This window comes from Hippopotamus amphibius, chromosome 5 (genome assembly GCF_030028045.1).
Source record: "Hippopotamus amphibius kiboko isolate mHipAmp2 chromosome 5, mHipAmp2.hap2, whole genome shotgun sequence".
NCBI classification, from domain to species: Eukaryota; Metazoa; Chordata; class Mammalia; order Artiodactyla; family Hippopotamidae; genus Hippopotamus; species Hippopotamus amphibius.
Window position 1 is genome coordinate 30,097,492 of NC_080190.1, and position 26,739 is coordinate 30,124,230.

The window sequence follows — 26,739 nt, forward strand, 5'->3', positions numbered from 1 at the left end:
ACTAGAAGCCAGGATAATGATTCCAGGTGTGTCCGATTTGCCCAAGAGTTGCTCTCTGTACTACATCCACATACCAGAAACACCCTAAGCAGAAGACTTGGAGGTTAGTAGCCTAGCATTCCAGTCTTGTAAACAACATTAATTTATTATTAAATTTTGAGCAATTCCTAGCACCTCTCAGATCCCTAGCTAATCTGTTTAAATGAAATAGAGGTAACATAGCCTGCTCTTATCTCTGGAGGATCATACAGTGAAGTCCAAGTATGACAGAGGGTTAGGCCAAAATACTAAACATGATTGTGGTGCATGTGTATGTGATACTTACATACCTATATCTATATTCTAGAGCCAATATTAAAACTATTCATAGAAACCACTATTAACAGAAATCACTGAGGTTATTTTTAGTTTTTAAATAGTTTGCCTCTCATTTCTTGTAAATTCCTTGGCAAATACTCTATGTTGAAATCTTACCTGAAAAAGTGAGGAAAAAAGTTAATATTTAAAAGTGAGAGAAGGGGACTTCCTAGGTGGTGCAGTTGTTAACAATCTACCTGCCAATGCATGGTTTGATCCCTGGTCCAGGAAGATTCCACATGCCGAGGAGCAACTAAGCCTGTGTGCTGCAACTACTGAGCCTGTGTGCTGCAACTACTGAAGCCCGTGTGCCTAGAGCCCATGCTCCGCAACAAGAGAAGCCACTACAATGAGAAGCCTTTGCACCACAATGAAGAGTAGCCCCCACTCACCACAACTAGAGAAAGCCTGTGTGCAGCAACAAAGACCCAACACAGCCGATCAATCAATCAATTTATTTAAAATAAATAAATAAATAAAAATAAAAGAGAGGAAAGGGATACATTAAAAAAAAAAAGGCAAGGCTTTTGGTATATACATTCATTAGTACCCAAATCTGTACACACTATTTATAGAGGCTCCATTAACTAGCTTTATGACCAAGGGCAAGCTGTTTATATTATGATTTAGTTACTCTCTTAATACAGAAACATCAGTTCTATTACCAGAGCGGTGTTTGTGTAAAATGAGAGTATAAATATGAAAGTGACAGAAAAAGCTAGTGAAGAACTTCACCACTATGGGACCTGCTCATAGGAAAAGCAACCTTCATCACTAGAATCCATTCTCCCTATCTGGCCTCAGCTGAAAGTAACAGCTTTTCTGATCACCTCCCTAACCTCCCCCAATTCTCACTATAGGTCATTGTAAATTTCCAGATGAACCTTATAGTTAAGCCATTTCTCTATCTGGGAACAGAGGTAGAAGTAACCTGATGAGCAACAGAGATCACTTCTGCCTTTATAAGTTTGGGAACTTTTACATCCTACTTCCCAAGTCTGGGAATTTTTATGCTATACCATTTACTCTATTATCCTTAGCATCTTGCCCAGGGTAACACATCCAAAAAGTACATAATAAAAAGAGGGGAAAAAAAAAACCAACAAAAAAATCTTCCCTTTAATATTTGGCTACAGATTGTATCGAGGGTATAAATAAGAGACTACCATCATAGAATGGCAATTTTTATTTTACAAATGAAAAGGCAAAATATTGCTATTGAGTTGACCATGAAGTCATACCTAAGTTTGTACCTTGTAGGTGAATTTTCCCAGTTCATCAATTAATTCCACTGAAAACAAACTAAGACTCTGTCTGTGGAAGAAGTGTAGGCCAGATTTAACCATGATGATGGAGATGGCTGACAAGATTAAGCAAAGAAAGTGACTGTACTCTGTTTCAAGTTCTTCTTCTTCTTGGAAACATTCTCCATGGTAATGTAAGACTTAAAGACTGTGACTGTCCTGGCTGGAGAAGGTTAAAGCTGTGTTATAGAGAATTGTAGACTATTCTTCTACCTTTGTCCGGTGATATCCATGTCTCTCAGAGGGGTCTGTCTAAACCAGAATATTCTTTGCAATAGCATTCAAAGTCCTTACTTGGGTCACATCTGTTACCTTCAGAGAATATTCTGAGCTAGAAAGGGAGGCTCCCATAGCAACAGAGGAATTTCTGCAATAGAAATGATAAAGGAACGGATAATTATAGAAGTTGTTAAATGAGCCTTCCTACTGGCACTTCATTTTATAGGCAATTTCATGGCTCAAGATCAAGGTTAAGTTAAGGACCCTGAACTACCAAATTTCATAATTTTTATTAATTACTTGAAACATCTAGTATCTAAATCTACCAGATAATATACTTGATTTTATATCTGGAATTGTAAATTCTAAAGCTCTTGCTTCTTTTACATCTCATTTCCCCCAACTTATAAATGTGGAGAACTAAGATCCTGCAAGCCGTGTGGTGTGGCCAAAAACAATAAAATTAAAAAACAAAAAACAAAAATAAAACTGAAAATAGAGAGCAAAGGTGAGGATATACTTAAGTATTAATGGTAGGAAAGATAAAAATGACTACAGCTCTTCCATCCTTATATCATAGTTATTAACTTTGCTAAAGGAAATCACAGGTGAATGGGCACACATGCATATCTGATTCATTTGAAGCTTAGCTGCTGAATTAGCATTTACTATTAACTGGTCTAAGTTCAGCAATGCCTTAATGATTTGAAGGTTAGCCTATGTTCAGAGGAGCCTGCTTATTTAAGGCAGGATAAGAACTACTCTGCAGTTAAAAAACTTCAAAAATGACAGCGATACTTACATACTAATCACAACATTCCATTCATTAATCATGCCATTAACTAAGGTTTTCCTATATGGAAAAATAATGATTAATCTCATTTCTTTTTGTAGGAGTCAAAGAATACATTTTTACCGAAACTTCATTCCTGAATCTCTAGCTGACCGAGCAGAACAGTGGAATTCTGTAGCACCTGAACCCTCAAGGATCCTTTGCAGGTTTCTGTCTGTTATGCCACCCCCTGTTGGAAAGAATAAGTAATATATTAAATAGAATACATTTTCACATAAAATTTAAAGAATAATATGACTGCTAGCTCTACCTGTAATCTCCATACTGAAATTTCTCATTGATTCAAGAATTATTCTCTCCTTACTCAGCTAGAATGAATTTAGAAAAATATTATGAAAGACAAGACTATAGACTATGGAGAGAAAAAGATAAGGTCAAAGAATTTTTATGACAGAACTTGACATGCCTACTGGTTTATATAACAATGCTAAACGTTACTGATTTTAAATCTAAAAAGATTACTCTAGGGCAAGGAAAATCATTGAGTGCTCTAGCCCTGCCTCCCCTCAATTGAAGCAAAATGAAATTAAAATGAAATGTAAGATAGACTTGAGAAAGAAGTCACAAAAGCAAAGCTTCAGAAATGTATCTCAAAGAGAAAACCTCCAAGGTTCTTTCTCTGGCTCAGGATTTGATGAACACATGGATTCCACTGGAAATGGGAATAATGCAAGGTGTTACACAGTTTAATTATTATAATATCAACTTTTTGTTTCATTTCACAGAAGAATTTGATTCTACTTTATTAAAACTGCACAATCAAGTATTCTATAACATTTGTTTTGATGAACAATCTCTTAAATGTCTGTATATAAAGGATAATATTCTGAACTGATAGATTATAAATATAAAATTAGTTTATTCATCTTTGTATCCTTCTCTCCCAATATATAGGATGTATTCAATAAATATTTTTAAATGACTGTTAAAATATGTACTTTTTATCTCAAGCTATTCAAGTTGCTGAAATGACTTACACACTCTTTCAGATTCATTAACTTTTTTTTTCTTACCAGTACAGTAGTATCACTGAGCCCTAAGAAGCAGAAAGAACACAGACTGGGAAGTCAGATTAAGATTGGAATCCTGGCTTTACCCTGCGGCCCTTCACAGCTTTGTGATCTTAGATAAATTACTTAAATCCACTGGGTCTCAATATTTTTCACCAGTCAAAGAGGGATAGTATTGCCTACTTCACAAACTTGTTGTAAGGATTAAAAGACAAATGCATTATTTCCTTCTAACAAATAACAAAATATCTGGCCACTGAAACACATGTTGCTCAGTTACTGGAACATAAGTAATACATTTTCCAAACACAGACTACTTGAACAGTTGGGACTTGAAAGAACAACTAATTCAATATCCTCTCTTTATAAAGATAAGGAAACTGGAGCCTAAATTGCTTGTATATTGTAAGCTTCATTATGAAAGTCCCTAGAAGGAAACTACTATGCTCTATTTATCTTTATATTTCTCAACGATGGATACTCATTAGGCATTCTGGTTGACTTACCCAGGAATTTTCAATTGCTGGTACTTATTTACATGAATTTTTTTAATCTGTTTACAGATCTATTCGGTGAGCTCCTCAGGTAGAAGGATTACTTCATATACATTTCTATGTTTTTACATCTACCGCAGAACCTGGCATATAATTAGCATTTTCTTGGTAAAGTTTGTTAAATAATCACAAATATTTTTGGATACAACGTCTTCTCACCTAAGACTGTAAGCCTCTTGAGGAAGTAGTTTCTTTTGTAATTCTGTGTACCAAGCAGTGCTTTGCACATAGCACATAACTTAATAATTACATATAAAGCAAAGGCACTCTTAAATTAACAACTGTCCAAATCTGGATATTAGTTGTCAAGACTAAATACATTTAGTCTTAAATGGAAATGCGTCAGACTCAATTAAGTCTCTTTAACATTCCCTCATTAATCTATTAAGGGTCTCAATTTAACAGATAATTCTGTTATCTGTTAACAGAATTATCTGTCTGCTCATGTTTCAGGAACTTGATATAAGTCAAAGCTTTCCTAAATTTCTGACACTATCCCTCTATTTGGAATCTTTTTAAAAGTTGGCCTATATTTAACTATCACCACTTTGACCTCTGGTCAGTCTTAGCATCATTGGTATTAAAACAACTAGGCATTGTAAGCCTTCTGATGTGATGAAATATGAAGTATACAGAATTATCCATGAAGTATTCCTACCAAAGATATTTAACCAGAATCTAAACATGCCTTATGATCTAACGACCAGTTTATAGGAAATACAGAGGCTAGGAAATACATGCTAAACAATAGCAAAAGGAAACAATCTGATAAATCCAGAAATTAAGACATTTTACAGGTAAGTGGTTCAAACTTTTTCAATGTCATTTTTTTTAAAGCAGAAGAAGAAAAGGAAAACTTCCATATTAAAAGATATTAAGAAAGATAACAACCAAGTGCAATACTTATTCCTTGACTGGATCCTGGTTTGAACATATCAGCTATAAAAAGCATTCTGGGTACAATTAGAGAAAGGAGAATATTGGCTGAGTATTAACTGGTATTAGGGAATTAGTGTTTATTTTGATAGATGTGATAATGGTATTGTGGTTAGAGTAAAATGCCCCCCCCCCGTTATTAGTGAATTATAAAGATAAAATGTCACAATGCCTTTAATTTAATTTTAAAATACCTCAGGATAAAAAAAGATGAGACAAATGTGACAAAATGTTAAATCTAGAAATTAAGTACATGAGTATTCATAATGCTATTTTCTACTTTTTAAATTTTTTTTATATGATTGAGAAATTTAATAAGAAAAAATTAAGATTGTTTTTATACTCGTCTCATTCTGGATCTAGGTCATCTTATCTAATTCTTTAAAAACTGTTGATTTCAAATAAGCCATTATGTACTTAATTGATCTTACAGTTATCACTAGGAGTATGTGATCCAACTGTTCTGACTGCAAGGAGGAATCTGGAGAGATTTTCAGAAACTGAGTATTACATTATCCAGGGATATTACCTAAATGTTTGCTTACACCTTGTCAACAACTAGGACATTTGGCCCTAATCCAGTGCAGCAGCATCAAACGTGGTGCGCCTCACCAGAAATGAACATCTACATTCACAAAATTGTATACTACGGGAAAGCAAACATGGAGAAACCCCAATCCTTATTTGTTCTTCTTTGAGCTAAACCCTACTAGAATGTTCCTTATATAAAGTTTTAAATTGCAGCACAGTCTTAAACATTTTAATCAAATTATATACTTTCCAAACACCATGTACTAATACTTCCCCCCATATTGTCCTGCCTCTTTTGCTCTTCCTCACTCTACTTCAGTGTTACACTAGTAAATGGATAGATAAATAAATACCTGGCATTACCACAATCCTGCCTTTTGCCTGAAAAAAGAAAAAAAAATAAACAAGTAAATTTTAATATCCTTCTCTTACATGGGATAGTAAGGCAGAGAAACAGAAACATAATTATGCTAAATTTATTAAATTACTACTAGTATCTGATTTTCAAGAGATCTTTTCTATTTCTTAGGGATCTTGGGTAAGTAAAATGTTTAGCATAGTAACTCTTTCTATCCAGAAAGGTTATTTTATTGTACTGCTTTAAAGACCTGTACTGTTATGAACACAAAGAATAGGAGAATAAAATATAAATACTAAATAACACCACCTTAAGAAAAGCCATTATTGAAAAATAACACTAATTGTGAGTTCTTGGTATGCGATGAAATGGAAGTAGTTGAATTTAAATAAGATTTCAGCAGAAAAGAAACAGAATAGCATAATTGTAAATTGCTGGAAAAAAATCCGTTCAAATCTTGTATCCTCAACTAAATTCCCTAGCTTATTACCAGTTAAAAAAAACCATAAGTCCATTTTACTGGATATTAAGTAATAAAACTGAACTATATGAATTGATTTAATTTCTGATAATTCTAGAAGACAGGTATTGAAATTTTCTTACTTTTATTCTAATTTTTATCACATTTCCTAAAGAAATTTTGGTGATATACTCAGTATCACTGAAAGTCAAAAGGAAATCACTCTTTTACAAATGCATACTCAGTGGAAACACTAGTAGCAGGCAGGTAACAATGACAGAATAAAAATAACATATTATGTTATAACAAGTTCACAATTTGCCGAATAAGACCCTGATCAAATTGCTCTATCATAGAAGTGTTTATCAAATGTCACTTTACTCACTCCTCCATCCATCCAACAAATATTTATTAAGTGGCTACCATGTACCAGACACTGTTGTAAGTATGGGGAATACTGTGATTGAAGGGGTCCAAAATATGGCATAAAAATTATTCTGAGCTGAAGGCTGAAATTCCTTATCTGCCTAAAAGCAGAGCCTCCCAAAAGAACGGAAAAGAACTCAACTGTCATAAATCCCCTCCCTAGGAGCAACTCATCAGCACCACACCCAAACAGACATTATCATAAAACTATCCCATCTCCCATCTGTTCTTATAAGGATCCAATAATCTTTCCAAAAAGTCATTTGTTTTCCCATAAATGCCCTTTCTCCTTCCACTTCTAAGTCCCTAAGTGCCCTCTTCCCTCCTCCTCTTCACCTACTAAGATGGTATATAAGCTCCAAATTCTTTTTTTTTTTTAGCATTGTCATTTTATTTATTTATTTTTAATTAATTAATTTATTTATTTTATTTATTTATTGGCTGTGTTCAGTCTTCGCCGCTGCACACGGGCTCTCTCTAGTTGCTGCGAGTGGGAGCCACTCTTCACTGTGGTGCACAGGGTCCTCACTGTAGCAGCTTCTCTTGTTGTGGAGCACAGGCCCCAGGCGCGTGGGCTTCAATAGTTGCGGCACATGGGCTCAGTAGTTGTGGCTCACAGGCTCCAGAGCACAGGCCCAATAGCTGTGGCACAGGGACTCAGCCGCTCCGTGGCATGTGGAATCCTCCCAGGGCAGGGCGCGAACCCGTGTCCCCTGCATTGGCAGGCGGACTCCTCACCACTGCGCCACCTAGGAAGTCCTAAGCTCCAAATTCTAAGCACTCTGAGTCACATTTCTTTGTGAACTCCCAAACATATATACATATGTGATTACAATCTTTTTTTCTTGCTAATTTATTTTTTGTGAGTTTAATTAGCAGGACCTCAAATACTGAACCTAAGTGGGTTCACTTTTTTTTAAGAAAGAGGGTAAAGAGCGACTTCCTAGGTGGCACAGTGGGTAAGAATCCACCTGCCAATGCAGGGGACATGGGTTCGATCCTTGCCCCAGGAAGATACCACATGCTGCGGAGCAACTAAGCCTGTGCGCCACAACTATTGAGCCCATGTGCCGCAACTACTGAAGCCCATGCGCCTAGAGCCCGTGCTCTGCAGCAAGAGAGGCCACCGCAATGAGAGGGTCGTGCACCACGTCGAAGAGTAGCCCCCGCTCGCTGCAACTAGAGAAAGCCCGTGTGTAGCAATGAAGACCCAACACAGCCAATAAAATAAATAAATTTATTAAAAAAACAAAGTAAGGCTGCCTTATTTAAAAAAAAAAAAAAAGAGGGTGAAGAAAAAGTTTTTCCTCCCTGACATGATGAACAAGAGAAAGTTCCTACTGATGGGGCTTCCATGTTCAATGGAAACAGAGAACAGATAGGTATATTTATCAAATATAAATATTTAAACATACAGTGAAAAAATAAAGCAAGGAAATGAAATAGAGAATAAAAGGGAGAGGGGGCTATTTCATAAAATGTAAAAATTGTTAGAGAAATAAGTGCAACAAGGCTGTTTAGTATCCTCAAATGTACTAAAGCAAAATACCCACAAAACTAAATATTTACTATCTAGAATATTGAAATGAGTTTAGGAGCAAAAAAAGTCATATTTACAGTAACTGTTTCTTTCAACTGAAAGCTTTCCAAAACATGAACAAATGTTTAAAGAGATGAATTCTATCTTTTTTTTTTTTTGGCCTTCCATAAAAGTTTAGAACTGTATGCTTACCTTAGACTATCAAAGTGATTTACCAACAGAGAATACTTACTAAGTGTCAGACCTTGTGCTGAAGTAATCCACAACTATTCTAGGAGGTAGGCACTATTATTACGCTAACTTTGTAGGTAAGGAAACTGAAGCTTAAGATAGTTAAGTAAACTGCCCAACGTCACTGTTAATAAGTGGCAAAACCAGGATTTAAACACAGACCTTTCTAATCCCCAATCCTATGCTTTAACCAGTGTATTATACTGCTATATAACTGCTTCAAGAAGTAAAATTAGCATGATGTCGCTTATATGTGGAATCTAAAAAAGGAAAATACAGAGAAACAGAGAACAGAATGGTGGTTACCGGGGGTGAGGAGGTGAAGGAAATGGGAAGATGTCGGTAACAGTGTACAAAGTTGCTATGTAGGATGAGTAAATCTAGAGATCAAATGTATAGCATGATGATTATAGTCAATAAAACTGTATTGAATTTGCTAAGAGAGTAGATTTCAACATACACATACACCCACACACACAGACACACAAGTTAACTATATAAGCAGATATGAGCTTGACTGTAACCATTTCATTCTGTATATGTATATCAAAATATCATGTTATACACCTTAAATACATAAATTTTTACTTAAAGTTAGTACATAAGAGTATTTAACTGAGCTCTTCCTGCCAACCAATGATTAAATTACAAATCTCTCTCTCTCACACACACACACACACATATTTTGAAATGCAATATATTACTATGACAATTATTCTCTACTCCGTAATTTAAAAATGGAAACCTGGTTCATCAATTCTTCTATTTTAAAACCCTTCAGGCTTCCCCAATGCACCAAGGATAAAATACAAACTCTTAAATAGTTTTCGAGGCGCTTCTCTTCATATTCAACATTATAGTCATTTTTCAATATCTTAATAAATTATGCTTCGTTTTGTTTCTAGGCCTTTGAATATACTCTTTTGCCTACATGGAGCATCCCCCCAACCCTCCCTCTCCCCATTCCCTTTTACACTGATGGCTCCTAATCATCCTTCAAATGAGTAAGACATTGCAGTGTGGATGTCTTTTCTTCTGGGAAGCTAACTACTGGCAATCCCAATCCCTCAAATCTGGGATTAAATCCTCTCCAATGTGTTCCCACAGCACTTTTTTTTTTTTTTTATAGTACTCTACACACACACACACACACACACACACACACACACACACGCCCCCCTGGTCTCCACCATAGTGCAAATGCCCTGCACCTTAATATATACTTAATAAGTATTTATAAAACCAGTAAGTTCCAGTCTAGAAAAGTTTATCAGATCCTCACATGAAATTTCGGAAAATTATTTTCATGGCTATAGAAAAGTAAACATAAGCAGATGTCTACTCAAAAACACTAAATAATATTATTAATAATAGCAGTAATAATAATTACAGACACTAATATGTATTAAAATCTATTATATGTCAATCACTCTGCTGAGGCTTTTACCAAGAGCCTTTCTTATCTCTATGTTATCACTTATCTCTATCAATCCTACCTTCTCTCTACCAATCCTACCTTATCTCTACCAATCCTCAGAGCAACCCTATAAAAGAGATATTGAACTTATCTCAATTTCACACATGAGGAAAAAACAGAGGCTTAAACACTACTAGTCTACTCAACATTATACAGCAAGTGTCAAACCTGTCTCAAATCCAGAACATTCTCATCTCAAAGTACATACTCACTAACTTAGAATGCCTCTGGACTGGTGTCAGAAAAACACAGACATACTACAATTACAAAGCCATCTTCTGACTGTCCTACAAATGATGCAAACTCACAAGAGGAAATCATATAAGAGAAAAATGTATTTCCTCCTATCTTGATAGTTGGAGAGAGATGTTTTGGTTTTTTTGGCTGTGCTGTGTGGCTTGCAGGATCTTAGTTCCCCAATCAGGGATTGAACCCGTGCCCCCTGCAGCAGAAGCACACAGTCTTAACCACTGGACCACCAGGGAAGTCCCAGTTTTAGTTTTAGAATTCACCTCCAAATGATAATTTTCTCAAATTTTATATGGGAATTCCTGAGTATACATAGGCTAAAAGTGAAAATATATGGCTTAAACTATGCAATGCTAATGGCAGAAAAAAGGTAAACTTTGCTGTGGTTATCCAAATTAGATAAGCTATTTAGGCATTGTTTATAATTTGACCTTACGAGCCTTGGTTACTAAAAATGTTCATGTGAAAGAAATAAAAATTATATAAATATGTTACTTCCTGCTTGCTACAGAGTAACCACAAAGTCAGTAATATGTAGTTTCACAACCTCACTCAACAACAGAATATCAGAGGTAACCACAACAGAGTCTTAGGAAGAAAAGTAATTGTGTGTACCTGATCTATGAGTCGCTTTATTAGGGGTAGTCCTTCTAGTGCCGAACTGTCACATCCACTGGTTAATACACGTTCAAATCCCAAAGTTAAGAGGGTCTCTAGAGCTGCCATTGGATCATGAACCATGTCAAAGGCTGAAATAAATAAAGTTGACTTGAATTTAGAATAGATATCTCTAATACAGCACACGGTAATATACTGCACCTAGCTTGTCCTGGCTTGCAAGGGTCAACTGTTAAATATTCAGGAATTTTGCAAGCATGACTGTCAATCCATTGGCAGCCTGAAATTAGTCAAGGTGGAAGTATTTAAACCACAGAAATCAACAAATGCTACAAATCAGGACTCTTTTTTCCTGAGAACCAGTTTATGAGCACACCACAGTCAGCATGCCATCAGTGGTATCATTTTAGATGGTACACATTTGAACAGATGCATTTACTTAAATGCAGATTAGAAGTGAAAAGTTTCCATTTTTCATTAGTTATAAAGTTTCTCTTTAAAATAAATTTACTTAAGATTTTAAGAAAACTGTTAAATAAATTTGCACAAGTAGCCCTTGGATATGGTAAAGTTGTAAATGTGACAGGCAAGTGACTCAAATTTGGGAAAGTCTGCTCTAAGGGTCCAAACAAACAGGACAAATGAAATGAAAACATTACACTCACCAGTTCTAGAAAAATCCTTGGTTCACATTTCCATTATTGACTAATATTTTATCCTAACCCATTTATCACATGTACTCAAGACTCATAGTATAAGGGTAGTTGTTTACAAGACTATATGAGGTTTCAATTCCATCCTACTTTCTAAGAGACTTCTCTCCTCCTCACTGAGGAAACTGGCACCAGCAACCCCAAACAAAACTACTTCTGCTTTGGTTCTCAGCGCTTTTACATGATATGCAAATGCTAATCTATGGTGGATTAAGTGGTAGACCCCTTCCTTTCACCCTTACGTGTATGTAGGCAGCTAAATCTACCACTGAGGATTTTCCTTTTTTTGGTGGCAGTACCTTCTCACCAGTGATTACACTATCATATTAAATACAAGAGTGAAAAAAAAGTGGAATTCAGGATGATAAAACAATTTAAAAACATGGAAATATTTTTGTTAAGCTTACTGAAGGAAAAGAACAGAACTTTGAAATGATTTTCTCAGTTTAAGAACAGAAAAAGATATTCTATATGGTGGGTTTATTTTGAATTATTTAGCATATCAAATTTTAAACTATATTTTTCAGATAAATGTTTACTAATTTAAATTACTTCATATTTTAAAACTTTTTTTTTTTTGGCTAGCTTCAAAGTTCTGACTTCTAAGCCATCTAATATCTTTTAGTTATTGCTAGTTAATGAGAAGCATTGCTGAACAGAGTTGGGAAAACAGTTTTCTGATGTTATCATTCATTTCATAAAGAAACAAGGATGACAAATGCTTTATACCTAATTTCTATAAATGGATGCAAATGCTGGTGTCCACTCTCATCCTAATCTTTGGATGCTTACTCAAAAGGATAGAAAAACATTCAAATTTCTCATGCATATCATCAAATCAAAGAAAAACTGACTGAAGACTTTTCTTTTCATGTGTGATAGCAGTGCCTCTGAAGGCAAAATTCACACTTGTTTCTCCATTTTACCAATGTTAGGCAAAAATGTATGGAAATTGTAACTGCCTGATTTAGAGATAAGTAATTTTATATAAAATTATCAGATACTTTTTAGAAATCATTCTGATGTAGATAAGCTATCAATAATGTAAAATAATTTGAGGCACTATAGTGAACATCTGTTTACTGACTATTCAGCACCTATTTTTTCTCTCATCTTCCTAATAGTATCCAATTCTTCATCAGATACCCACCCCTTCTCTGCCCATGAATCTTACATTCATCTGGACTCACTCTTAGCTCCAGAATGCTCTTATCTGGCTTAAGCCAAGTCATACATTTCATTTCATTGGCCATAGTGATTTATCATTCTTGAGACTGCACATGACCTGAGGCAAGCTAATAAAAATGAATCTCAGGATTCTTGCTTGGAATGCTGTGACAAGTACATGCACTTGTAGGCAATGCTTACTTTCTCCCTCATTATATGCCATCACCACCACCTTCTGCTTTTAACAACTTTTCATTACTAAGGCTTCATATTTTCTAGAAATTGTGCATCTCTAAATTTACAACTGTTAGTCCCATGATCAGTATAAAAAAACCAGTTGGTAACACTGTAATGACACTATAGAACTCTGTTCCATAAAAAGGTTGCGGCATTTGGTGAAATGAGAAAACTGACACCATTCAACACAACTTCTAAAGTGGAAATGACTCACCTCGGTGGAAAGTGACTGGCAGAGGACGGCAAATAGCTATATAAAGAAAATCACATAACAACATGAATGAAAAGATCATCTCTGATTACTATTTATAGAATTCTCCATGTCAGGTGGAACTTTTTTATACTTTCTTCTAAGTGAAGACAGTGACCTAAAATAATAAAAAAATGGCAGCCCTCCAAACCCAAAAGTCCTATGTTTCCATTAATCTCTGATTTTCATTAAAAAAAAAAATAGTCACCCACTCCTTAGAGGCACCAAATAAAAATTATATGATCTGGCAACTATAAGGGTAGCATTACATCTAATACTTACCCTTCTGAGAATCTTTGAGAAATACTCTGGCCTAGTAATATAGGTAATTTGCTTCTGGCCTCTCTACATCTCCCCATCCTCACCAACTGTAATAGCTTTTGAACTTTTTGGTGCTGTGATTAAAGGAATCAAGGTAAATTTCCCTCAAACCCTATAGGAATAGTAGCAGAACCCAATCTATAGCAACTGAGAGAGCCAGGAGGGCTATGTCACACATACTTGCTACCCAGAACATCTAAATAGTGTTTAAAATAGGTTAGTATAAGTGCCTGCAGGTGTGAATGAAAAGTCAGTTTTGTGATTACATTTTTCTGCATTGGTAGTATTCAACGCAATCATCATTAGAGGCTTTTTGGTTTCAGATACAAATTCTTACCCACAAGGGACATGCACAGTTCTTTGTCAATGTGTCCATCTTCAGTCAGTGCCCCAAATACCAAACCATCAGCACCATAAAGCTTGGCAAGACGAATGTCAGCCTTCATCACCTCAACTTCACGATCTGAATATAAAAAATCACCTCCACGTGGCCGGATCATCACAAAAACTGGGATCTGGACATATTGCTTCACTACTTGAAGGATACCTACAAGAAGAGGGAGCAGACTAATCAAAATTCAAATGTGAGCTAAAAGCTCAAGGAAGTCAATAAAATATTACTGTACTAGTCTTTTACATTTGCTCTGGTGTATCACTTCTACAAGGAATGGAAGAATTGATGGTATAAACCACAGAAAAATGGGTCTAAAGGAAAAAGGAGACACAGAAGAAAAATGTACATACAGTAAAAGTTACATAATAAAAAAATCAAGGGTAAATAAAAAGCAATTTAGAAAACAGAAGGAAGTTATTGCATTTTAAAAGCACTTGTCAGTTGACTCAACGAAATTCTTTTAGTGGAATGTGACATTTGAAAGTGTAATAACTACCAGGCTCTGTGTTCTGCCAATGTATTCCCTAGGATCTGGTTTCTTCTTATTCATGATTACAGCTCTATTTAAAACCTACTATAGAGATGGTTACATAGGTCTAAAGTTTCTGATTCCTTAATGGACAAAGATATTTAGCAAAGCCTTTTTTATAAGAGATAAGCAAAAGGGGGCAAAGCTGTACTTATTTGTGATTTTATGAGGAGATTTATGAGAAAAAGTACCCAAATTTGATACAATTTATGGCTAGTTCAGAAATCCTCAATGGTATAAGATCTGTGGCAAGCATCATTAGTGTTTACCCAATATAAATTTATTTCTTTTTCCTTGCTACAAGAACCCCAGTTCTGCATGGGATAGCAATATGCCCATCACCAAGCAATGAAACATGCATGACTGCTGTTGCAAAAAACAGATTATACTCAAATAACAGGTATGTTCTACGTATTTCATAGAATGGCCAGGAATGAATGCCTCCTTTATTTTAGTGAGAAGAGTCCAAAAGGCTATTGCATATATAAACCTTTAATACTAAATAATCCTATCATCCATCTCAAAGTAAAATATAGGAGTCAAAATTTCATATAGGGACATCCGCTTTTGACTGAGAAAATAACAGGAACTGGATTTACCCTTCTACCCATAAAACCAAAAAACAGACAAAATACATGAAACAATGCTTTGCAACAAAGGATAGTAATGCCTGAAAGCTGGGAAACAAATGAGATGAGCTCTCTAAATGACCCAGATTACTACTTGAGAATTTTCTAGGCCACAGCATAGGGAGGGGGAACCCAGGCAGAGCCCAGAGAATTCTCTGAGTTAAGGAGACAAAGCTGAGAGTCCAGGAAGACCAAGTGGCTAGAGTTCACAGGAGAGAATAGCAGGGAGGAGGGAAAGAGAACCCTGGAGATATGCAGAGAACCATACCCCCTTTCCTGCTAATAATCAGCTGAGTACCAATCAGTGTATGAATCCAAGGAAACTACACAAAGCCACCAGGGAAAGATCCACTGAAAAGAATTAGAAGAAATAGTGCCTGTGATTCGCATCAGGCCAGGAATAATGCCTGTTCCCACCAGCCACACAGGAAAATTTCAAGATTCATGGAGCACTGGGTACAGTACACAGACAGTCTTGCCTCAGTAGTGGGGAATAATGAGCTCTAGACTGAACACTGTTTCAGACCCACTTAACAAATTTTAAAAACACGACCCAAAGTAACCTAACTGTTCAATAATATTTATAGGAATACAAAAATATCCAGTAGCCAACAAAGTAAAATTCACACAATGAAAAATTATTAGGCAGGAAAACAAGATGCATCATGAGGCAAAAATCAAACAAAACCAATGTCAAACTGATACAGATGTTAGAATTAGTAGCCAAGTCATTAAAATAGCTTTTAACTTTATTCTATATGCTCAAAAAAGTTAAAAAGTGACATGAGAGATATAACAAAAATCTCAAATATCTAGGGATGAAAACGTGAGATGAAAAATACACTAGGTGGGATTAACAGCAATTAGACATTGCAGAGAAAAGATTAGTAAACTTGAAAACAAAGGAATAGGATCTACAGAAAATGAAACAGAGAAAAATTTTTTTAAGAGTAGTTCATCAGTGAGTTGTAGAACAACTCTTAGCAGCCTTATGTAAGTTAGTTGAAATCTTTGAAGGAGGGAGTGGAGGACACTAAATGCTGAAAAATTCCCAAATGTGATGAAAAGTATAAATGCACATGTACAAGAAACATGAAGAAAACTACACTCAGGTATATCATAATCAAATTGTTCAAAACCAAGAATAAAGAAAAAAATCTTAAAAGCAACCAGAGAAAGACAAATTGCACAGAAAAGAACAAAGGTTTGGATGACAGCAGATTGCCTGTCAGAAACAATACAGGCAAGAAACAGTGGAGAAGCATCTTTAAAGTCCTGAAAGAATAAAACTATCAACCTAAAATTTTATACTCAGCAAAAATATCTTTCAAAAAATGGGGAAAGATGTTTTCAGATATACAAAAGCTGAAAGAATTCATCACTTGCACTATAAAAAATGTTAAGAGAATTACTTCAGGCAGAAGGAAAATGAAACCAGATGGAAATACAGATCTATACAAAAGAAGAGCACCAGAAATGGTAACTACACATGGGTAAATATGATTGTCTTCTTATTATTTCAGTCTCTTTAAAAGATAACTGACTCTTTAAACAAAAATAATAACAATGCAGTGTGGAGTTTTTAACATACGTAAAAGAAAAATGTATGACAACAGCGCAAAGACTAAGAGGGGAGAAATGAAGACAAAAGTCAGTATACCAAGGATGCCAAAATGGAAAGATAAAAAAACCCATGGTCCTTGACATTACTGCAGAGCATATGAACCAATATTAACAGTAACTTAGTCTCAACTTTATGATACATAAGGGGAAAAAAAATCTATTTGATCACATCTGTGATAGACAAGTTTATTTGCAACCATAAACATTTCTAACTGATACAATATCCATGGCATAGTTAACGTGTTAGTTAGTAACTTTAGTAAAAGATCCCAATGAAACAAATTTTCAATTGTCTACAGGCTCTATAAACTCCCATGAGAAAATCTGAAAAATGGACACTTACCCATGCTGGGTGTGGTTCCTCCTTCCAATAAGCAAGAACATAATTCAATGCGATCAGCACCTGTAATAAAAAAGCACTGCTAAGCACAATAATTTTTTTTAAAGATTAAGAAAAAATTTGCAAAGCATTGCTCAAAAGTTGTTGTCCAAACTAAACTTATTAAACAGCAAACTTAACATTGTTTTCTAAATATAGAACAAAGAGTCTTAGAAACTGAGAGAAATCAAATTATAAAACTAGAGTAGAACTCTATTTTTAAACCCAACTATATTCTGCAACACACATTATGTTACTGATAGTCAAATTTAAGAGTTAATTCAAGTTAAGCCAGGTCTCTTAAAATTTTGTATTATAGGGTTACTTTTCTATGTACAAGGAAGTGATTTAGAATAAAGAAGCTTCTGGATTGACCACAGTGGAACACTGACTCTTCATTGATTAAAAGAAATAGCAATCTTTTCCAAGAGAGTCTTTATCATTCTAAGCTTTAAAAAAGCACAAGTTACTTTTAAGTAGCTTAAATCATGATAATTTTAAGAATTAGAAAATGCTGAAAACAAGAGTTATCAGACTACAGGGTCATAAAAAGGTCACAGAAGGCAGTTTGAAAAGGCTCCTACTGGCAAATAAGCATCAATAAGAAGAATAACTACAGTGGATTAAAATACATCAAATATATCTAATTCTAGGTTCATAATGATAAAACAACAATACACTGGAGGATGGAGAACAAACTCATTGTCCCAAAGATCAGTAAACAAGGGAAAAGAAGCAAGCATTAATCCTGTCTTTCTTATATTCATACAAACTGAACCTCAGTGGAACCAAACAGTTGATGAGGGAAAGTTCTTCATAGAAGAATATTGCTAATAAATGACAAATAAATGTTAGACTTAAGATAGCACCATTTTGTAAACCCTACTAAAATATGCATTGCTAAAATTATTAGGTGAAAGCTGTAGGAAAACTTATAAAGGGTGGATCAGGCTGACAATATCTGAATCCACTGATCAACCTTAGTATCACAAAAGCAGAAAAAACAAAGATGTTATATCCTCCTGATGGGATTCAACAGAGAATATGACATTATCTATAAAGTAATGTTATAAAAAATTCAAGTCTGAATCTAACTGAGCCTTTGGGTTAACTAAAACTTTACAGAAAATACAGGGGTCAGAGTAACATATTAAATAACACTACATATACAATCAGCAAAATCAAGAATGCAGAATACTTTAAAAGATGAAATCACAGTTTAACAAACTATAAGGAAAGAAAAGAAAGCATTAAAGAGAGAAAAAAGAAAGGGAAACAAAGATTGAAACAGACACATCAAACTAATGAAATGTTTACACCTTGGTTCAAAGAACAGTAGAACAAAACAGAACAAAACTGTGTGAACCAATTGGGGAAACCTGAAAACTAACTGGGTATTTTTAATGATATTAAGAAATATTATTATTTTTAAAAGATATGTTACCGATATTGTGGTTATTATTATTTTTAAAGGTTATTATTATTTTTATTTTTTAAACCTTTGAGAGATACTGAAATATTTGAGGATGAAATGAAAACAGGATTTGCTTCAAAATAATTTGGAGATGGAGGAGGGAAGGTAGGAATATAGATCAGGGGTCAGCAAATGATGGTCTGCAGGCCAAAGGCTCACAAGCTTGCTTTTGTTATGGCATACTAGTTTAAAATGTTTTTGTGTATTTTAAGAAACACACATATCATACAATTGACACATATCATACAATTCACCCATTTAAAGTGTACAATTCGGGGCTTCCCTGGGTGGTGCAGTGGTTGATAATCCACCTGCCAATGCAGGGGACACGGGTTCGAGCCCTGGTCCGGGAAGATCCCACATGCCTCAGAGCTACTAAGCCTGTGAGCCACAACTATAAAGACTGTGCTCTAGAGCCTGCGAGCCACAACTGTTGAGCCCACGTGCCACATCTACTGAAGCCCGCCTGCCTAGAGCCCGTGCTTCACAACAAGAGAAGTCATTGCAATGAGAAGTCCATGCACTGTAACAAAGAGTAGCCCCTGCTCTTCACAACTAGAAAATGCCTGCATGCAGCAACAAAGACCCAATGCAGTCAATAAATAAATAAATAAATAAATTTATAAAAAAAATTTAAAATAAAAAAATAAAGTGTACAATTCAATGGTTTTTAGTAAGCTCTCAGAATTTTGCAACCATTGTCACCAGTCAATTTTAGAATATTTTCATCACCCAAAAAGAAACCTCGCAGCCTTTAGCAGCCACTTTCCCTCTCCTCATGCTCCTCAGTCCTCGGCAACCACTAATCTACTTTAAGTCTATAAAAAACTGCCTATTCTGGACATTTCATGTAAGTTAAATCATACAATATGTGGTATTTTTTGACTGCTTTCTTCCACTTAGAATAATGTTTCAAGATTCATCTATGTTGTAGCTGATCAGTACTTCATCCTTTTTTATTGCCAAATTAAGAATGGTTTTTACATTTTCAAAGGATTATTTTAAAAAACAAAGAATATATGACAGAGACCAAATGTGGCCATCAAAGTCAGAAATACATACTGTCTTGCTCTTTACAAAAAAGTTTGCTTACCCCCGACATAAATGAAAGAATGGCCACGTACTGAAAATGATTGAAGCTGATAGGTACACAGTGATTCATTATACTACTCTCTCTACTTTTGTATATGTTTGAAATTTTCCATAATAAAGTTTAAAAAATTTTCTGATCCTGAGAAGGTGGGGATTCCTGTGCTTCCTGTTAAAGCAAGTTCAGGGTACAAAAGAAACCTTGAGGTAAAATATATGATGCTCAAAAAAAAAAAAGATGATAAAGTTCTAACAATGAAAAAAGCATCAAATCTCTAAAATCAACGGCTTGAAAAAAATTAAATCTTTGCTAAATTCAATTTTTAAAAAGTTGGTTATTAAGCACTATTATCGACACTTTACTCAAAATGTAACCTATTGGGGAAGTAAGACTAGACGATCAGTAGATTTCCTAGATGGTTGATTGTTTTCAAGAGGATTACTGGGATCCTTAGAGATCACAAAGGTTCCCAAGGTCAGTTCACAGGATTCATTTTCAGACTCTTAAAAGCACTTCCAATTACCATTCATTCTCTAATTTCTCTTACCTCCTCTTTCTGCGTTCACAGCTGACTCCACTGAATCAACACACACTTCCATAAGAAACCCATTTGCTGCTCCTAAAACACACAGAGAACAATGAAATTTCATGATGGTACTATCCATCCAGACCAAGTGACCACAAATATTTTACATTTTGCTGCCAAAATCCAAATGTCTAATAATAGGCAAGTAGGTAAGTACACTAGGGTCCATGCATGCAATAAAATGCTATATTAATGTATAAATTGATATCTCTGGACTGCGAAATAAAAACGCAGACATATGTATAAGAAATTATACTGAGAAAAATATACACTGAATGCCAAGTTAATCTTCCTAAAACACAGCCCTTATCGTCACATTCCAGGTCAAGATTCTTTCGATGCTTCTCAATATCTGCAGAATATGTTTAAACTTCTTTATAAGGTACATATGTTTAAGAGCAGGATGGACTTCAAATCCTGACCCAACAACTGATCTGTGTGATTCTACACAAGTTACTTAGCCTAAGTTTTCTATAAAACAGAGTGGGTTTTACTATTTACCTCAGAGTAGTGAGGATAAAATGAGATAATTCATGTCAAGTGTATAGTACCCACTAAGTATACAAAAAGTCCTAGTTGTCATTAATTAACTATATATTATTTCTTCTATATGCCTCCGGTTCCCCCGATCCCCATCCCTGCTCTTGCTTATTTCATGTCCTCAGTCCACAGTGCTTCCAGCTCTATCTTTTTTTTTTTTTTTTTTTTTGGGCACACGGGCTTAGTTGCTCCGCGGCATGTGGGATCTTCCTGGAGCTGGGATCGAACCCGTGACCTCTGCATTGGCAGGCGGATTCTTAACCACTGTGCCACCTAGGAAGCCCCCCAGCTCTATCTTTGAATGCTAAAATTTTTCAAGGTTCACGTCAAATCACATTTCCATGATACTTCCTCTCTCCCAAAGTAGGAGACTCTATCTCCCTTTTTTGAACTCATATAACTCTTCATAAACTATATGTTCCTCTTTAAAACACTAACTCTCTCTTTAAAACATTATTTTCTCTTATTATTATTTATGTAGATAGGTGTCTGATCACTCTTACTTGACCTAAACTTCCTAAGTAAGGTTTTTATGTGAGAAATCTTTATTACCCATAGTAAGAACATTGTCTACCACAGTACACAATAGATACACAAAGATTTACTAAAGGCTGAATAATTATAAATTCAAAAAAAGTCATGTATTTACACTAGAGTGTGATGAAAACAGAATTTTGATTTTTTTTTCTGTAAGTTAAGCACATTTTTTTAAAAAATTAAGACTGCTGAATGCATATTTAAAAATACCTAAAAGAATGTTCACCATATACTGATAATTGTTACTACTAGGTGGTGAGATTTAAAGTTACTTTAACTTTCTTCTTTTTACTTTTCTATATTGCTTGATTTTTTTCTACCCAATTTTGCTTTTATAGTTTTTTTAAACCAATTTTTAGTTTGAAAAACAAAAATCTATCATCTGCTAACATCAAACTGCAACTGCCTCATTTATTTAAAAGAAGACTATCGGATATGATACTATACATAGAAAATTCTAAAGATGCCACCAGAAAAAACCTCTAGAGATAATCAATGAATTTGGTAAAGTTGCAGGATACAAAATTAACACACAGAAATCTCTTGCATTCCTACACACTAACAATGAAAGATCAGAAAGAGAAATTAAGGAAACAATCCTATTCACCACTGCAACAAAAAGAATAAAATATCTAGGAATAAACCTACCTAAGGAGGTAAAAGACCTGTACTCAGAAAACTATAAAACACTGGTGAAAGAAATCAAAGATGACACAAATAGACAGAGATATACCATGTTCTTGGATTGGAAGAACCAATATTTTGAAAATGACTATACTACCCAAAGCAATCTACAGACTCAACGCAATCCCTATCAAATTACCAATGGCATTTTTCACTGAACTAGAACAAAAATCTTAAATTTGTATGGAGACACAAAAGACCCCGAATAGCCAAAGCAATCTTGAGGGGAAAAAAAAGAAACCAGAGCTGGAGAAATCAGACTCCCTGACTTCAGACTATCTACAAAGCTACAGTAATGAAGACAGTATGGTATTGGCACAAAAACAGAAATATAGATCTATGGAACACGATAGAAGGCCCAGAGATAAACCCATGCACCTATGGTCAATTAATCTATGACAAAGGAGGCAAGGATATACAATGGAGAAAAGACAGTCTCTTCAATAAGTGGTGCTGGGAAAACTGGACAGCTACATGTAAAAGAATGAAATTAGAACACTCCCTAACACCATACACAAACTCAAAATGGATTAAAGATCTAAACTTAAGAGTGGACACTATAAACTCTTAGAGGAAAACATAGGTATAATACTCTTTGACATAAATCACTGCAAGATCTTTTTTGACCCATCTCCTAGAGTAATAGAAATAAAAACAAAAATAAACAAATGGGACCTAATGAAACTTAAAAGCTTTTGCACAGCAAAAGAAACCATAAACAAGATGAACAGACAACCCTCAGATTGGAAGAAAATATTTGCAAACTAATCAACAAAGGATTAATCTCCAAAATATACAAACAGCTCATGCAGCTCAACATCAAAAAACAAACAACCCAATCAAAAAATGGGTGGAAGCTCCTGGGCATATACCCAAAGAAAACCATAATCCCAAAAGAAACTTGTACCATAATGTTTATTGCAGCACTATTTACAATAGCCAGGACATGGAAGCAACCGAAATGCCCATCAACAAATGAATGGATACAGAAGATGTGGCATATATATACAATGGAATATTACTCAGCTATAAAAAGGGATGAGATGGAGCTATATGTAATGAGGTGGATAGAACTACAATCTGTCATACATAGTGAAGTAAGTCAGAAAGAGAAGGACAAATATTGTATGCTAACTCACATATACGGAATCTAAAAATGGTACTGATGAACTCAGTGACAAGAACAAGGATGCAGATACAGAGAATGGACTGGAGAACTCGAGGTAGGGGAGGGGGCGGGGGGTGAAGGGGAAACTGAGACGAAGCGAGAGAGTAGCACAGACATATATATACTACCAACTGTAAAATAGTCAGTAGGAAGTTGTTGTATAACAAAGGGAGTCCAACTCGAGGATGGAAGATGCCTTAGAGGACTGGGGCAGGGAGGGTGGGGGGGACTCGAGGGGGGGGAGTCAAGGAAGGGAGGGAATATGGGGATATGTGTATAAAAACAGATGATTGAACCTGGTGTACCCCAAAAAAAAATTAAAAAAAATTAAAAAAAAAACTCAATGAAAAAAAAAAAAACAACAGATGATTGAACCTGGTGTACCCCCCAAAAAATAAAAAAAATAAAAAACAAAATGGGTGGAAGACTTAAATAGACATTTCTCCAAAGAAATGGCCAAGAGGCACATGAAAAGATGCTCAACATCACTAATTATTAGAGAAATGCAAATCAAAACTATCACCTCACACTGGTCAGAACGGCCATCATTAAAAAATCTACAAACATTAAATGCTGGAGAGGGTGTGGAGAAAAGGGAACCCTCTTGCACTGTTGGTGGGAATGCAAATTGACACAGTCACTATGGAGAACAGCATGGAGGTTCCTTAAAAAACTAAAAATAGAATTACCATATGACCCAGCAATCCCACTACTGGGCATATACCCAGAGAAAGCCATAATTCAAAAAGACGTGCACCCCAATGTTCATTGCAGCACTATTTACAATAGCCAGGTCATGGAAGCAACCCAAATGCCCATCAACAGACAAATGGATAAAGAAGATGTAGTACATATATACAATGGAATATTACTCAGCCATAAAAAGGAACGAAATTGGGTCATTTGTAGAGATGTGGATGGACCTAGAGACTGCCATACAGGATGAAGTAAATCAGAGAGAAAAACAAATATCGTATATTAACACATATATGTGGAATCTAGAAAAATGGAACAGATGAACCGGTTTGCAAGGCAGAAACAGAGACACAGATGTAGAGAACAAACGCATGGACACCAAGTGGGGGAAGGGGGGTGAGATGAATTGGGAGATTAGGATTGACATATATACACTACCATGTGTAAAAAAGATAGCTAGCGGGAACACACTATAAAGCACAGGAAGCTCAGCTTGGTGCTCTGTGATGACCTAGATGGGTGGGATGGGGATGGGTGGGTGGGAAGGAGGTCCAAGAGGGAAGGGATATAGGTATGGGCACTGACATATATACACTAATATGTATAAAATAGATAACTAATGAGAACCTGCTGTATAGCACAGGTAATTCTACGCCACTTAGCTGTATAGTAGAAACTAACACAACATTGTGAAACAACTATACCCAATTAAAGTAAAATAAAAAAATTAAAACCAAAAAAATAAAAAATAAAAGAAGACTCTCAGAAGGAGCTAAGTGACATTCTATGCTCTTAACCAAGAACACTGCATTAATTCCATGGTTTCCTGATAGCCAACCACACCAGCTGTCAAATCAATCTAACTGAACAATGCTGCAGGGGTACCATTTGCCTCACACAAGAAAAGACCTTGGTATAATTCCCTGGCAGTCCAGTGGTTAGGACTTGGTGCTTTCACTGCCAGGGCCCAGGTTTGATCCCTGGTGGCAGAACTAAGATTCCACAATCACGTGCCACAACCTTGCCCAGGAGACAGTGGGGACAGATTGGGAGTTGGGATTGACACGTACACACTGCTATATTTAAAATAGATAACCAACAAGGACCTACTGTATATAGCACAGGGAACTCTGCTCAATAATCTGTAATAACATAAATGGGAAAAGAATTTGAAAAAGAATATATACATGTATATATGTATAACCTAATCACTCTGCTGTACACCTGAAACTAACACAACATTGTTAATTAACTCTACTCCAATATAAAATAAAAACTGAAAAAAAAAAAAAAAAAAGAATAAGGCAATTGTCCTAAAAAAAAAAAAAGAAGTTATTTGTAGGGAGCAAAGAAGAGGACATTTGTTTGGAGCAGCAGTTAACTCTGGACTAGAGGCCTCTAAGACACTTTCAGAGTCTGTACAGTGAAAATTATTTTCATAATAATACTAAGACTTTGCCTTTTTCACTCTCATTCTCTCACAAGCAGAGTGTAGTTTAGGAGGCTACCTGACTGGTCAGACTGAATGGAGGTATGAGAATTCCATTAAGCCAGATATTAAAGTGATCTGCAAAAATACAAAACATTGGCACTATTCTATTTTTTGTTTGCTTAGGAAAATAGTGATTTTAATAAATAATGTTGCGTTAACATGTAATAGGTTTATTACGGTCTTTTCTAGTTAATAAATATTTTTAAATTCCTGTTTTAATTTCTAACGTGGCCAATATCAATAGATTTAACCTATATAAATAAAAGGTCTTTGAGGTTCTCAATAATTTTAAGAGGTTCAAGGGGTCCTGAGATGAAAAAGTTTGAGAACGGCTGGTTTGGAGGAACCAAGTGTTCACGGAGGAGGGATCTGCCACATTTCCTAGCACCCACCACGCCAGCCCACGCTGGCGCGGCAGGAACTCCGGACTTGGGGCAGCTAAGCTCTGCCACTTGGGAGCGGTGTGGCTTTGGAACATTCCCCGCCCCCACCGCAGCAGCTACAGGTTATGATTAAGCGGTCGCCACAGGTTAGGCACTGAGCTCAGCGCTCGACACTGAACCACCACAGCGATGCCGTAAGCAGGCTACAGGTATCCTCATGTGGAGATGGGCAAAGCGAGGCGGAGAGAAGTTAAAACAACTTGAACACAGTCGCACGACGAGACGTGGCGGCGCGGGGATTCGAACCCACATATCTGGCTCCAGAGCCGGGCCACTCTCCCAACCAACCCCTCGGTTTCCACACGTTTAAAGGCGGAATGACAGAATATTCCGCACGCGGGATGCTGTGAGCAGCAGGGGAAAGTACTTCCGAGGAAATCACGGTTAATCCACTGGCCAGAACCCCGGCCCGGGCCACACCCGGGAGCTAAGTCGGCCAAGCGCCCCCTCCCCGCCCCCTTCCGCACCCGCCTTCCCGGATGGTATCCGCGCCCGCTTCCGCTCGGAGGAGGGCCCCTGCCTCTTCATGCTTCACGCTTTCCTCCCTCGTGCGTCTTCGGTTTCCACTGAAGAGTCCGGGTTCCAGCGCGCGCGACCAGAAAGGCGCGTCCTCATGGATGCGCGCAGCCCTGCGCGTCCCCGACGTCCACGCCCCAGCAGCCCC

At 36.1% G+C, this 26,739-nt stretch overlaps 1 protein-coding gene across 4 annotated transcripts; it reads right to left on the reverse strand.

The window, feature by feature from the left end:
- Nucleotides 1-1,523: 1,523 nt before the first annotated feature.
- On the reverse strand, nucleotides 1,524-26,738 carry CUTC (cutC copper transporter). 4 transcript variants are annotated; one of them, XM_057735126.1, is made up of 9 exons: nucleotides 26,543-26,738; nucleotides 20,477-20,548; nucleotides 17,330-17,389; nucleotides 14,149-14,358; nucleotides 13,455-13,490; nucleotides 11,121-11,254; nucleotides 6,118-6,145; nucleotides 2,797-2,902; nucleotides 1,524-2,028 (listed from the first exon to the last, which is right to left on the reverse strand). In XM_057735126.1, the coding sequence occupies exons 1-9, from the start codon at nucleotides 26,601-26,603 to the stop codon at nucleotides 1,914-1,916; spliced, it is 822 nt and encodes a 273-aa protein (XP_057591109.1). In that variant the 5' UTR covers nucleotides 26,604-26,738; the 3' UTR covers nucleotides 1,524-1,913. The 4 variants fall into 4 exon arrangements, 3 of the variants coding, with proteins under 3 accessions (XP_057591109.1, XP_057591111.1, XP_057591108.1); XM_057735128.1 differs by lacking the exon at nucleotides 6,118-6,145 and adding an exon at nucleotides 2,984-3,041 and having other exon boundaries at nucleotides 26,596-26,719; XM_057735125.1 differs by lacking the exon at nucleotides 6,118-6,145 and adding an exon at nucleotides 2,984-3,041 and having other exon boundaries at nucleotides 26,543-26,718.
- Nucleotide 26,739: the final 1 nt, after the last annotated feature.